Genomic DNA, 15,937 nt, shown 5'->3' on the forward strand with positions numbered 1-15,937 from the left:
CTCTCTCTGAAATGTAGTGGAGTGGAAGTATAAAGTGGTATAAAATGGAAACAGTCAAGTAAAGTACAGTAGTAGAAGTGTGTATTTGAGTACAGTACTTGAGTAAACGCTCTAACGTTCCACCACTGGACTTTATATCATAATAAACTTCGCCGTCCCCTGACGTTCCGCGGGCCAAAGTTTGGCAGACTGTTTACTGATGATGTAGAAGAAAATGGTGAGTTCGTTATATGTACAAGGTACTATTTCTGGAATCGGGAAGGGAAGGAGTAAAGCTACGCGTGTATGAGTTTACGGCATTTTAACTTAAACTCATCAAAGACATTTCATTCAGTTGTTGCACACTACATCTGTGGTCCCAAAACCAAAAAGTGGCCACTCGGTTCGGTATGAATCGGATTTTTCACCGCCCGCTTGGACATTACTGTGATACTAATGGAGCGCACTCAGCGGTTCAGTATGCGGAAGCTGAACGCTTCATCTCCGGAAGCTAGCAGTCAGCTGCTAGGAAGCTGAGTCTGTTTATCCCTGAGGTAGCTGAATGGCTAACGTCTTTAGTTGTTAGGTTGTTTTTACCTGTCGTCGCTGGTGTCGTTTGTGGAAACATTTTGAACTCCTTTTATTGAGAAACTGGACATCTGAGGTGAAGATGAAGAGTGTGTTTCTGCTCCAGGTTTTCGTGCTGGCGTGTTTTGTGCCGCTCAGACAAGTGACAGCGAAGGTGAGGCTAATGCTGGCTAGGCTAGCGCGGTTTAGAGATAAAAAAAAAAAAAACTTACATCTTTTCCACTCTCACTTACTGTTAAAGTGAGTTTTAATTTGATTAAATTACACTTTAAGGTTTTATTGATACGACCTGAGACGTCACACTGTAATACGGAGCTATGATCACATAGTCTTAGTTTATTGATTATAGGATTTAAAAGTCTTAATTTTAACTCACGAAGAAGTAAAAAATAAATTCTAGACACTCATTGGCATTAATGTTAGCTATAAAAAATCCTTTTGATGTAACTTTTTCCAGACCTAAGATCCTAAATGAATTAGGCTAGTTATCTTTAAATTGGCGAATATAATCATCTATTCATCCATTCATGTTCTGCTGCCTAGCCAGGTCATGATTATTGATTCGTTGGTTATGGGGTGGATTAGAGTAATGTGGGACACCTAAACTCAAGTGCATTTGTCGCCCCTTCTACATCAGTAAAGTGAACATGATTGGATGATTGGTGTTGAATCCAAGTAGGGGTGTCTTGTCATTGAAATCATGTGACTTTGTGGGTGCGATGTCACAAACAGGGGCAGGGAAATAGTCAAACAAGAAGTACCCCTTCTGAGGTCAGTGACATAATCAATATTAAGGATATGAATCTGTCACGATTAAAATGAAGAAAACTAATATATGTGCCATTTTCCCTTTGAGTATAATATCTAAAAATTGTCTTCTGATTTAACAAGGAAACATCTTGGGGATTTCATAATGATATTAGACATTGATTCTGATATTGGATCCATGTATAAATAAGGTAAACAAGTCAGAATTGCAAAAAGTGTCCCACATTACCCTAATCCACCCATTGAGAATGATTGTCATATTCTGCCAGGAAGTAAAGACAAAAATGTGAAATGAATTTAAATGAGCTGACATTTATCTCACTTAAATCTAGCCATGATAATCCCTGGTGGTTGTTATTTGATATCCTTCACACTTTGAACCCAGGAAGGTAATAGATTTGCTGTGTGTGCACAAAACTTAACATACACATTAAAAGAAACAGGAGGTGTTAGCACTGTCGCTTCATAGTTCTTGAGGTTTTGGGTTTGCATGTTCTCCCCGTGCCTATGTGGGTTCTCTCCAGGTACTCCGACGTCTTCCCTCAGGCCAAAAACATGCAGATTAGGCTGTAAGTGTGAATGTGAGTCTGTCTCTGTATATGTGAGCCTTGTGATGTCAAGGGCGTACTCTGCCTCTCGCCCAATGTCAGCTGAGATCGGCTCCAGCTCCTCCACGACCCTCGAGAGGAAAGACGGTAGAGAAAACGAATGAATGAGTAGACACTAAGAAGAAAAAACATCCAGATACAGAACAGATGCTGTGGTACAATATATAAGCTGGATTTAGTAAAGCTGAAGGGAGACCGACATAATGCATTATTGTAATAAGTGTGTTATGAAAGTTTAATAAGTGTGTTGAGTATGCATGAGTGTTCCAAGAGTCATGGGTTATGTACAAAGAGGGAGGAGATGAACCAAACAAACAAATGAAAAGGTGTAATATGTCCGATCAATCTCTTTCAGAATTCTGAAGACATCCGCTGTAAATGCATCTGTCCGCCATACAGAGATATCGAGGGTCAGATCTACAAACAAAATGTGTCTCTCAAAGACTGGTACGTAAAGTATTTAGTCATGCTGTTATTTTCCTGCTTACTGGTATACTACTAACAGGGGTTGTCTTCTCTTCCAGTAACTGTCTCCATGTAGTGGAACCAATGCCAGTTGATGGGAAAGATGTGGAGGCCTATTGTTTACGTTGTGAGTGTAAATATGAGGAGAGAAGCTCAGGGACCATTAAGGTATGTTGATGATGAAGTATGTGCTTCAAACAGGGTATATGAGTGTTGATTACTTTTCACTGTTAACGAGAGCAGCACGTAATCATTATTTTTGTGTAGTAGTGCTGTTTAGTCAGTTTGATTAGTGGATTAATAATACTCTAATTAATATTAGAAATGATCAGCCACAGCTTTAATTAACAGTTTACCATTTAAGTCATTTTTCAAGCAAAAATGCCAAACGCTTCCTCGTTCCAGCCTCAGGCATTTCCTGAAAGTCTTTTGGCAGTTTTTGATTGTTATTTTAACAAAACAAGCAATCTGAAGATGGTCCCTTAGTCTTTAGGAAATTATGACAAAGCATTTTTCAAATGTATTAAAAATTTCATTGACAAATTGATTGGTCAGTTTTTTGAGAAATTGACATATTAATTGATAATAAAAATGATTATTTGCAGCTTTATTTTCATGATCAAATAATCTCTCTATTTTTGGAGATAAATTGGGTTATTGTTTGGTCTTAATAATATAGGAAATTTAAGGATTCCCAGAATCCAAGGTCCAGTTTTCAAATGTTATATTTTTTCAGAGAACGAAAGATATAAAACAGATTAAAGCAACTCACTTATGAGAAGCTGGACTGAATTAATGTTTTTGAATTTTTGCTTAATTAATGACATGAGAAATTCATCAATTCTGAAAATGCAGTTTTCTGGCAGTTGACGACTTGCTTATTTACTTTACTATTTTCAATGTTTGGATTGTACAAATGTGGAGGTAAACCAAACTCACCGGTACTCCTTTCATATTTAGTTCACCATCATCATGTACCTCTCCATTCTGGGCCTGCTGCTTCTCTACATGGTCTACCTGACCCTCCTAGAGCCCATATTGAAAAGGCGTCTGTTTGGACACTCGCAGCTTATCCAAAGTGATGACGATGTTGGGGTATGTTTGGCTCTTTATATTACAACATTTGTTATGGTAGTGCTCCTCCCTTTCCACACAGAAAAAGACTCTGTCAATAACCTCTTTGCACCGTGAGTCACGTGGGATTCACATCATCTGAGTAAAATTGAACCAAGTTCATGGGTCTCTGTGATCATTTTCAAATCTTTGTGGGTGGCAAGGGCATTGTGTTGGTGTATTTGTGTGATGCAAGAAAAGCGCCTAATGTCCAAAATCCAACACAGATCCTTTCTTAGCTGTGTCTGGTTCTAACTTAACAGATGCTGTAAGAAATCTTCTGTGGTAAGATTATAATCCAAACAGAGAGGGAGTGATGTATAGTTTTAAAAAATGCTTGCTCACATATATCAGATAGATTTTTATGTGTGGGAGGGCTCACTGGAGAATCCATTAGAAACCACAATCGCAGACAACAGACTGCAGTGGGGAAGCTCTCAAACTGAGTGCCTGATGCAGACAGCTGTTAGCATTTCTTTTTCACAGCACAACTACAGAGACTCGGGTTAAAAGGACCCTGGATAATACAGCTTGATTTCTGCTAGGTTATTGATGTGAACATGGATGTCACAAAGACCACAGACAGGGAAAGCACTGTCTGTCCCTGATTGTAGTACAGCAGGATTAACTCACTATTTGTAGCGGTGTGTTGTTTCAGCCAAGGTACAAATCAAACTAAACTAAGTAACAGGCTGAGTAATTTTCCATAGCCGAACAGTAGTCTGTTTTTTAAAATGTGTTCTTAGATATCCCATTGCACCTGCTTTGGGCTCCATATAAAGAAGTTTATCCTCCTCAGAAAGCACTATAAATTACACATTTCAAATGACCCAGTATCGGTTGAAATGTTTGGTAGTGAGTATGATTCCAGCAAATGCAAAACTATTCTTCTAATTTCTGATGGTAATCTGGCTGTTTACATACTTTAAGTACAACAGATTACAGTTAAAATGGTCAAACACATAAAAAGACCAGTAAATCAGTTTGGTCTTCTTCGGTATGACACAGTGTTTTAGATATCGACTCCTCTCGTCCTCTGCCTGAGGGGAGAAGGGAAGTGCAGCTGACTGCTTTGTGTTTTCACTGGCAGACTTCAGGCATGAGGAAGTTCGACATGAGAGCTCTCTCTTTCTTTTCGCTGTAAAAATGTATCTCAACAGTCAGGACAAAATGTTTCATATGGTTGGTGTGAATAGTTTCTTTAAAGGTCTTTAACTTGAATAAAACAGTTAGGAATGGAAAGTGACAACTAAGTCAGCAACCACAGATTAGCCTAATGTAAGTGGTGACATTCTGGTAAATAAACTCTGACTTGTAACTTTTATAAAGGTTTTTTGTTGTTTACCACTAATGAAATATTTATGTTCCCTTTATTTGTGGCAGAGCGGTAGAACACAACATTTCTACTGCTGAGAGATCTTGAAAAGACTGTAGTTATCATATTGACCCAAAGTTCAGATTCAATATTTGTTGCACAGTAGCTTCCACTTAATCTGTCACTGAACCAGAACAAAGGGAGAGAGAACCGGAAGTGCCGCTGCTGCATTAATTATAGAGGAAATGTTGGGCTTGTAAGGTTTTTCACTCTTTGATTCACAGAGGCCGTTCACTAAAGAAAAGAGAAAATGTTGTTTTGCTTTACTCAACATGTTTACCACAGATGCCAGCTGCGGCTTTGATACTCGCAATCCTTTATTGTTCTGAACTTTAGTTTTATTATGTGGTTTTCTGATAATGATAGTAATAACAGCCGTCTATTGTTGCACTTTTACACAAACAAGTTATACAAATTCAGGAAAAAAAACACAAATTCAGGAAAAGGCACAAACACAACTCAATAAATCTTATTTCAGCAAGTGACATATATAATTTGTTTTAATTAATTGGACATAAAAGAATAAAATACATAATACAAGAAAATAATAATACATGCAGAACTTTTTTGAGATTGGGAAAAAAAGAACGAAAGAGAAATGTGCGGGATGAGCCGATAAAACCCAAACCCAAAACAAACCTTCTATTGTTGGACATAAAACATTAAAACTAAGGACTTAAGACTATAATACAAGTATGAATGAAATAAAAGCACAAAAAGATTCAGAAGAAATCATTTAAAAGTCAAATCTACATTGTTTTTAAAGAGTTTTGATGGGTGGAAGGTCAGAAATACACCATAAATACCATCTCAAGATCCATTATAACATGTACTGGTAACCATTGTCAGAATGCTAAAACTGTGTTTATGTACAATTTTATCCCCTTATAAGGACTCTCTCTCTCTCTCTTTGGCCTCAATCAGACAGCTAAACCACAGAATCACCTGTTCTTAGTCTGATCATAATTATGCTGTGACTCACTGTTCAGATCATAGTCATAACAGTCATACATCTTCAGATACTAAGCAACAGCCGCCACTAGTTTCTTCTCCAAGACTGTTAACTCCACTTGTTGTCATCACCACCACAGAAAGCTCCCTTTTCTGATTTGAGTTCAAGTTTTTTCAACCCGAGGCTTTCACTCGAGGTGAATAGAGTGGAAAAATGCAATGCAAAAGCAGTGAGCAAAAAGCTTTACTCTCATTGAAAACAATTACAAAAAGGCTCCAGGCTGGTAAAAAGCACTGTCTGATCAAGGCTTTATAAGAGAGGCCAGTTAGTGGGTGGTGTCAGATAAAGCTATATCAGACCCTTCCAGCTGATAGCTGTTTTTTTTTGTTTTCCCTCTGTGTATTCAGGACCAGCAGCCTTTTGCCAACGCTCACAATGTCCTGTCCCGTTCACACTCTCGACCCAACGTGCTGAACAAAGTGGAGCACGCCCAGCAGCGCTGGAGGAGGCAGGTCCAGGAGCAGAGGAAGTCTGTGTTTGACCGCCACGTTGTTCTCAGTTAAACTGCCCCGCAAAAAAAGAGTTACAGGTGGAGCAAAACAACAAAAACACTGTGACAGAGCCCTCAATTTATATCTCTTCCTTTCTCTCATTTGTGGTTTGTATCTCATTACGTGTGACTCTGTAGAGCAGAAGTCCCTGGCAGATATTTAATCAAAGCGAGGAACTGTTGGGTAGTCTGCAGGCGGCACAAGAGATTACAGTGAATTCATTATTGCACAATGCTGAAGGAGAAGTCTTTAAAAGCATTTCCAGAAGTAGAATTTAATCTCTGCCTGCTGTCCAATTTGCAGAAGTGCCAAGTCACTGGAGAATTTGTAATGGAAATTTAATGGTAGAGACTAATAAATGCCAGATTAAAAAAAAAAAAAAAAAAAAATCCTTCCAACTTCATGTTTCACAACATTCTATAATCCTCCGGCCAACAGTCTGACGCTGACCAGTCTCACAATTTTACGAGCCAAACGGGCTTTCCGAGTAAAACATGCAGATGTTTGTTGGTGGCACTCCACATGGCTGGATAAATGGTCCAACCCACTTGACTGCAGTAATGATCAGTGGTGGGTATTTTCCATCTAACAACTAACATAACTTACAACTACTGCTCCCTCCGCCGGGCAAAGCAAATCATGTAAAATAAAAATCTTTCAGCCTCCTTTGAAAATGCATGTTTTATAATAAATCTTTTATAAATGTGTTTTCAATCCTTCATCCTTACCATGACTTTTACTTTCTGATTACTGATGTGGAATCCGTCATTTAATGCATTCAATGAAATTTGATATTTGACAGTAGTTTCAATTGAACCTGGTTGCAGGTACTGATGCAATTTCTTGGTGATGTCATACAGTAGTAAACGTAGCTGTGCTATTGATCCTTAACTGTTGAAGACATTTAAACTCAGTGCCCTCTTCGACTGCCTGAACAAATAAAATGAGTATTTCCTTTACGTTTGTGGCATGTCTGTGTGCTTGGTCTAACATCAGTTCCATTATCAAGGTCCTAAATAATATTTGTTGTCTAACAGGCAGCATCGGTAGAGCAGAGTGGTGATATTCTGAGTTACAAGAAGTTTCTTTTGTGTATAGTTGAGACGGAATGAATGGAGAATCACAGCTGGGAGTCCTTTTGAAAGTGTTCTTAACTATTGTATATGTGATACCTTTAACTTTGAAATAAATTTATGTAATATTTGTGATTCTTGGATTTGTATTGTATTGAAATTTATTGTTGTTTTACATTAGCAGCAGGCTGAAACAGCAACTTTCCTTCCAAGTGCAAAAACAAAGTGCTGGCCAGTTTGTGCAGCAGTTAGTATATGCATACAGATTTATAATGGTTACAATCATCGAGGATTAAATCATAAAAAAGCCCAACAAACAAGAGTGATAATAAGAACATAGAACAAATACAAACAATTTACAAATGTCAACAAGTGTGTGTGTGTGTGTGTGTGTGTGTGTGTGTATGTGTACAATGGTTAGGTAGTGTGTTTTTCATGCTCTGAGCTCTCTTCATCATGAATATCAGGTTGTATACTGCTGAAAAAAACATATTTTGAAGGCCACTTTGAATATGTGCATTAATGTGATGAGGTTATTGGATGAGGGTTGTTTCATAGTACAGCTCTGTTGAATGGTAGCTGAGTACATTTACTCACATTCTCTACTTTACTTGAGTATTTCCATTTGATGCTACTTTATACTTCCACTCCACTTCATTTCAGAGGGATAATAGTATACATTTTTTTAATGATACAACACTTTGTTAATGATGAAACTAGTGGTTCACAACTGTTTTGACTTTTGATGTCTTACAAAAAGAAGTGTGTGATCTGAGTCACATTTCAGATGTTTATGCGTTAACAGCTCCACTAAATAGTGACCCCCCCCCCCCCCCTCAAAACTTCTCACATGGTTTCATTTCAATAAATGTTCAAGTGATCCAATATTTCACCAAAAATCAAAGATTAGAGAAAAAAAGTCCAAAAACTGGAAACAGATTTGTTTATCAGAACTTTGTTTTTCCCTCCTTCCTCTCCCATTAATCATCTCAACCCCTCACATTTATCTGATGACTCTTGGGAACCACTGGACTAAATTAGCTAACTGGATATGAAGTAGTTCAAACTAGCTCCACCTCCAGCAGCTACAATAGTAACATGCTGCTCTAACACTGATGCTTCATTATTAATAATCTAATAATGTCATATATAATATCATTAGAGGGGGGACCAAATCACTACTTTCATTGCGATAGTTCACATCACAGTAGTAATACTTGTACACGTTTACTTGAATTGGATTTTTCATGCAGAACTTTAACTTGTAATGGAGTATTTTCACATCACTGTATTGGTACTTTTATTCAAAGTAAAGAATCTAAGTACTTCTTACACTGCATATCCGCATCACGTTAAAACTTCATGTTGCCTTTATGTGTGTGAGATACGGTGACGTATTGTGTGCTGATGTTTTTGTGGAAAAAATAAATCAAATGAAATTTTTGAACATTTTTGTCACCATGTTGGCATCAGTTTTCTGATCAATAAGCATTTGACATAATGGAGAAATACAGATTTTCAGTTTGTTATAAAAATCAACAGGTATGTCACATTTGCGTTTAAAAAGAGGAGGGAAACTACGATTAGCCTAATTGGATGTATCAATTTCTGGCACATTCAAGAAGTAACTTTCACTGACTCTAAATCAATCTGGAAATGACCTGTAAAACTCGTCGTTCACATCCGTTGTGCCAAAGCGTGACTAACTTAATTTTGAAGGTTGTCTAAGTTATACTTTATGTTTGAAAGCCATAAAGTATCATCTTTTCTTTTAGAGAAGTGATTTACATACTGCTGCGTCACCATTTCCTGTGCAGTCCACTGTTTTTTTCATGCAGTTATACTGAGGAGACTATTTTTCCGCAGAAAAAGAAATCAGCTTTCAGGCTGCACAGACAGAAACGCGACAGAGCCTCTATTCAAGAATGGATCACTGACCAAACACTTCAACTACACAAAAAAGGCAGGTAGGTTTTTCTTTTATCTCACTACATGATGGAAATGTTGAAATCTAACGAAATGTAACTTTTTTTGGAGTAACTTACTGTATTTTCTGGCATCTGTGACAGATATGTTGATAAGAGAAGAAAATGTCTCCATATTCTACAGTCTGCTGTGTTGTTAAAATTTTTAACATGGCAAAGGTTAAAGTCATTAATTGACACTTGGTTTGATCGATGTTAGTAAACTGTCAAATCCTCCTCTACTTTAGGGGGGAAAAAGTTATCTTTCCAAGCTTTTGTGTTGCATTTTCATAGTTGAGCCTACAGGGGGCGCCTCAGCCTTTGGATTTGCTCTGTTCAAACAATCAATGTCTTTTTGAACCCTGCAAACATTTCTCATCAATCACCTTTACTTAATCTATTTCCTGGCATATCCCAACAAGTTTCTGTTCAGTTTTCTTTGGACAATTCATCAACCTGCTCTTACATGCACACTCATGCACAAGCTGTATGAAACCTCACACACCATTATTCAAGGTTTCAAGGTTTCTGAGCCCATGATGTTGTGGCTGCTGTGTGGAAACAAAAAGAAAAATGTCATGAGATAAAGGAATGTCCTTGTGCTAAACTTTGCTTGAATCATTGCCGCTGTGCTGTCGAGACTGCACTTATTCAAAGCATAAAGCATTTTAGCGGCCGTAGTTACTTGTTTTAACATTTTATTATTCATCTGTTAATCAAAGAATGAATGATTAGCTGCAGATTATTGTTTGTCAAAAGTAATCAGTTTATCATCCCAGTACTTTTCTTTCATTATTGAGTGTGCTGTTTGTCACTCATCATTGAATTCATGATGTGTGACAACAATGACAAAAATATGACAAAAAACATCCTCAGCCCTGGCACTGCCAACACAATAAGGGAGTCATGATGTTGATACCAGTTTTCAGCAGCAAAATGGAGTCTGCATGCAAAATAATAAGAGTCCAAACAGGTTTGAAACGTGCCTGAGGCTGCAAACTCTTGAATATATGAATAATCAAACAGCTCACATTCCTGAACAACAACAGAATAGCTAAAGTAGCACAGTAGGAGTGTTGTGCAGTCAAATATTAAAAAAAGAAAGTTTGAGGAGCTAGTCACACTATTTTTATTTCACTTTTTCTACAGAAGACACTTGCAGCTTATTTTTCTTTGCAGCTCATATCTCTGCCAGACAAGTTGTGTCTTCTCAACCTGACTCCACTTAATTCTGAAGTTTAAGAGTCGCCTCAGGTCGTTTCCCGAAACCAGATACAGTGTTTATTGCCCCAAACTTATTTTTATGACAAAATGGAGCAGATAACTATGCAGTGACTTCGACCTGTTGCTGTTCTCCTCTCAGATGTGTTCAATATTTCCATACTTTTCTCCACTCCTTGCTGTCTGGAACATGCAGAGGCTGAAAGAGGGTTAGGGTTAGGAATTTTTGGAGTGTAGGTGGCAAAAGCCCCATAGCTCAGTGGAATAATCCCACTTGAACGTCTGAGGGTTTTGGATTTACGGTGGATCCTAAACAAACACACATAAAATTCAGTGATTTTATTTCTGATAATAAATGTTCCCTCTTTTGCGACTGTGGTTTAAGCCAGTGTCTAATCATGAGAAGCCGAGCATAATGCTGAGTTTTGTCACAGCTGTAAGGATTTCATGTATCAATGCAAGTGTATACAGTGTATGGAGCAGATGCATGCTGTGGTTTGATTTGAACTTGGTTTAATTCTCCTGTGTCATGCTAGAAAAAGGAAGTGGCTTCTCATGAGAAATCCAGATGGCTCAGCGATCACTGGAACAATGAATTCCACGAGTTTAAGCTTACTTTCTGGTAAAACATCCCACAAAAAGCAGTGAGTGTCTCCCTCTTTTGTGTTCAGACAGTGAGGATTCGCAGGAAGGACAATCTTTACGAGGCCTTGAAAGGTTTTGACTGAGACCGAGAAAAGCTGCACAGTGGCAGAGCTGTAGGCTTCCTGCTGACTTGATGCTACAAACTGTGATGACGGATGTCTGTGTTTTGTGACTTCCTCTGTTCCCAAGTCTGGGGGATGATAAGCCACCCCAAGAGACTGAATGGAGCAGGTTTTATGGACGGGCAGTGCTTCAAACCTTTGGTGTGTGGATGTTTTGCATGTAGCAGCATTGACAGTTTACCATAAATGGCAACAAGATGCACATTCATTAGTGTGAGGTTCTTAATATATAGAGAACAGACGCTCTTGACAACAACTCTTGACCTTGGAAACCGCCAACAAAACACCCTCCACTATCACACAGTCTTCATCAGCAGTTTAAATTTGCTCATTTGTAATGGAGCTTTCATTAACTTCCAGCTGATAAGCAAATAAAACAGTAATTGTTCAAATTGCGTGAAAAGGCTCAACGGTACTGATAAATCAGATTAAAAAGGGGCAGAAAATCCCTTAAATGATGATGACCCCTGTAAATGAGATTATGATGCATGTCGCAGCAGCATAACTGAAAACAAAATGAAGTCTTCATATAAATATGCTTGTTTACTTCTACTGAACAGATACTGACCAGCGGATTATTGAGAAGCATGCAGTACAAGTACAAGTTGGACATACTTGTGGCTTTCTCATTTCGCTGTTGTAATCTTTAATCTTTGTGGAAATGCATGACATGAACTGGACAACATCAGCTGACACTACAAAGATGTGTTTTATTTGTCAGAGCCACAGTGAGAGTTAAGAGGTTTCATTTGGTTGGAGTTAACTCAATCCAAGGGGGGATATTTCATTTTGGGTGAATATTGACATTTTTGTGGTCACCTTCAGTTTTGGTCTTGGTCTTGGTTCAGCCCCAACACAGCAACATTTTATGACAAAAAGCCCAAATACATGCAGTAGAATACAATTCGAGAAAAGTACTGCTAGGATGTAACTATGTGCTCCACAGTTTTACATGAGTATTTGTACTTTATTTGAGTATCACAACTATATATCATTTTATAGTTCCACTTCCCTATATTTCAGAGAATTGATTAGAACACTTCTTCATCTGACAGCTGTAGGTTTTACTTTGCAGATGAAAAATATACAGTAAGTTTACAAAATCATTTGATCAGTTAAAATGTTATATAACAAAATGTTAGAGATTAAAATACACTCCTACACAGCTGCATATTTAAAATGTTGTTTAACTGTTAATGCACCTGGAGTAATAATTCAATAACATAATATTTATAATAACAACAGCTGTGATTCTTTTCCATTATGAGTACTTTTAACTTTTAAGACTTAACATATGTTTTGCTGGTAATATTTATCTACTTATACCTAAAATATTTGAAATGCATGAACAGTTTTGGACCATATCTAAGTACTGTGCTTAAGTACAGTTTTAAGGTATATGTACTTTGTGATATTTAATATTCTGATGCTGCACAACAGTGTGTAAAGTAGTTCCAATTATCCTCAGTTCATTAAGATATGTTATATTGTTCTGTGCAATAATATAACACTAGCCAGGGGCCAGTCTATTGCATGAGTACTTTTAATTTTGATATTTGAAGTACATTTTTCTAATTATGTATTGTTACATATAGTTACACATTTTACTTTTCATAAGGGAGTATTCTTAAACTGCTGTATTGCTAAATCTACTGATCTACTAAAGGATAAAAATACTACTTTCTATTTTCATACCTTATATTTTTAATAATATTATAACTGATGAGCCATTTTAGCTATTTTATAGTATGACATTTGTACTATAGCTTGGCAGTTTAACTAAGTGCATTTACTCAAGTACTGTACATAAGTACAATCTTAAGGTACTTGTACTTTAGGTCACTTAATACTTTTCAGCTGAAGATGTTGCAAACCTTTTCTCATTTTACAAACTGCCCAGCAGTATGTAGAGTGGCTCAAATCAGTTCCAACTACCTCTATAATAGAAACTGTACTGGTCAGTGATATAACACTGATAAGGACTATGATTCTGCAAAATGTGTTTGTTTACTTGTAATACATTAACTACATTTAGCTGATGTAAAGGAGTACTTTTAAATTACACGCAAGTATAAGATGAATACTTCTTTCAACATGTAATCTTTACACTACTGATGTACACAGTACATACAGTGTTTAACTATTAAATCTATAAATATTTTTATAAAATGATCAACAATTTGTATGTAAAATATGAATCTGTTACCATTAACTATGACTCATCACTCATTGATGTACTGCAGTAAACAGGACAGTACTTACCTCTGAAATGTATACAGCACAAGTAAATGGCACAAAACTGTAGTAAATGTAAGCAACCTTCATTATAATAGAGAGATAGATACTTTCATTTAGGCATCCAAAACGGCCAAGAATAAAATAAAAACTCTGGCCATCATAAAAGAGCTATCACTATGATAGAGTCTGTGCCAATGGAGGATGGTTAACAGTGCAATAATAATTATTATTACTGTAAATAATATAAAATACAACTTGGAGATAAAGCAGTACAGCAGTCCCACCAATGTTAGACATATAGTCATGTCATTGGGACTGGATTAAAAGTGATTTCAGTGCTCTCCTTGGTAGCAAACCTTCATCTTCTGACAAATGAAAGCCATCTTTGTGTGTGTGGGTGAAATGTATGCAGACAATGTCCCATAAGCTGCCCCCATCCATTCAACTGGTGCATATTCATCCACACTCCTCAAGCCCGGCGTGACAATAAACAAGAGGGGAGAGAGTGTGAATGCCTGGCTGAGGAGGAGGGCATGGGGCCAAATCTGGAGAAAAGCGGGGGGCAAACAACCCGTCTCCACGGCAACAAGTCCTGCCTCCCACTCTGCGGGCGGCTGTGAGAGGGGAGACAGGAGGGCTTTTTTTTTCTCTCTTTTTTTTGTCGGTTTTGGTTGGAAAGACATGAGTCGGAGTTTATTGACGAAGGCAGGTATCAGACCAAACCAGCCAAAGTTTCTCGCCGCATAGACGAACTGGATTTGTGTGCGTCGCATTGGGATTACAATCAGAAAATGTCAGCAGCCATGGATGAGAGGGGAAACCTGGAGGTAAAAAAAAAAAAAAAAAGAAAAGACAAAAAGACGCGAGTTAGTTAGTTACTGGACACGACTTTTAAACAGGAAGGTCGAATGTTTAGATAGCGTTACAAACTAGCGAAAACATGTATTAAAGTTGTGTAAAAGATAGTTTGTATTGTAGTGTAAATCTTCGCGTGACCATATTTGGTCATAGACATGTTAAAGCATGAAGTGCAGCAAGCTGGCTAAAACACTAGTTGTTGTTTTTTTAGTTGACCCTTTGAATGCAGGGAAATGTCCCAGCAGCGGTGAGGCTGTGCATTGTAATGAACCTGGACCAAGTGATCTGAACTAAGCTAAAACAGACATAAAGTTAAAGCAGCAGATAACAGCAGGACTCACACCACTCTCAACTGGACTTAGAGTGTCCTTTTCCTGTTGTAGTGTGTTCTTTTGTCTTGGGGGCTAAAACTCACATGAATGTTTGACTTTATGAATTATGCTTTATATTTGATCTGATATGATTATGGTCACACTTTCTACAGATTTTATGCAAGGTTGCACTCATGCAGCTGTATCAGTAAGTGCTTTAGCCTATGTATGTGCCATATACATCACATCAACAGTGCACACTCACTGTAGTGTATAGTTATGTACTTACATAGGTATATTACTGATATGTATTGTGTGTACATTAGGGCTGCAGTTAATGATTATATTCATTATCCATTATTGTGTTGTTTATTTTCTCAATGAGTCACCTGGTCTGGAAGATGTCAGAAAATGTTAAAATTGTCAATCATTATTTCCCAAAGCTCAAGATGTAACCTCAAATGTCTTCAAAGATATTGAGTTTACTATCATAAAAGACTAAAACAGACCAAAAATATTCACATTCGAGAAGTTGGAACCACAGAAGTTTGGCATTTTGTCTTGAAAAATGACTCAAAACAATGAATTATCAAAATAGTTGGTGATTTATTTCAACTTATTGATTAGTTGACTAATCGTTGCAGCTCCACTGTATGGTTTATGTACATTGTGTGTACTGCAACTAATTCATTTCATTATTTAGTCGACTCATCTGTTGATAATCTTCTCAATCAATTGATTAATTGTTTGTCCTATAGGAAACAGTGAAAAATGCCCATCCCAGTTTCCTGGAGCCCGAGATGATATGTTTCTATTATTACAATGATTCATCTATTAATCGACTAAACATATGATTTATTTTGATAATTGATTAATTGTTTTTGTCTTTTTTTTTAAGTCTCAGCTTCTTAAATGTGATTATTTCCTGATGTCTTTTGTTTCTTTAGTCGTCCAGGACACTAAAGTGAATATCTTTGTTTGGGTTTTGGTGTTGGTCTGAACAAAACAAGACATTTGAGGTTTCATCTTGGTCTTTGGGAAACGGTGATTGACGCTTTCACCATTTTCTGACACTGAATAGATCAATCAACTAAAATAATTGACAA

General features: G+C 37.2%; 2 protein-coding genes across 3 annotated transcripts in view; both read left to right on the top strand.

Annotated features, from left to right (window-relative positions):
• Positions 1-518: 518 nt before the first annotated feature.
• tmem9b (TMEM9 domain family, member B) lies at positions 519-7,615 on the top strand. The gene is made up of 5 exons (XM_053324565.1): positions 519-721; positions 2,299-2,390; positions 2,468-2,576; positions 3,369-3,503; positions 6,256-7,615. Exons 1-5 carry the CDS (start codon positions 650-652, stop codon positions 6,409-6,411), a joined length of 564 nt encoding a protein of 187 aa, XP_053180540.1. The 5' UTR covers positions 519-649; the 3' UTR covers positions 6,412-7,615.
• A 6,689-nt stretch (positions 7,616-14,304) lies between these two features.
• The window catches only part of dennd2b (DENN domain containing 2B), a 44,300-nt gene continuing 42,667 nt past the window's right edge, over positions 14,305-15,937 (top strand). For both annotated transcript variants that reach the window (XM_053324548.1, XM_053324549.1), the window contains exon 1: positions 14,305-14,489. The gene's annotated coding sequence lies outside the window, so the exon portion shown is untranslated. The remainder of the gene's footprint in view (positions 14,490-15,937) is intronic.

The sequence above is a fragment of the Scomber japonicus genome, chromosome 1 (assembly GCF_027409825.1).
Source record: "Scomber japonicus isolate fScoJap1 chromosome 1, fScoJap1.pri, whole genome shotgun sequence".
NCBI lineage: Eukaryota > Metazoa > Chordata > Actinopteri > Scombriformes > Scombridae > Scomber > Scomber japonicus.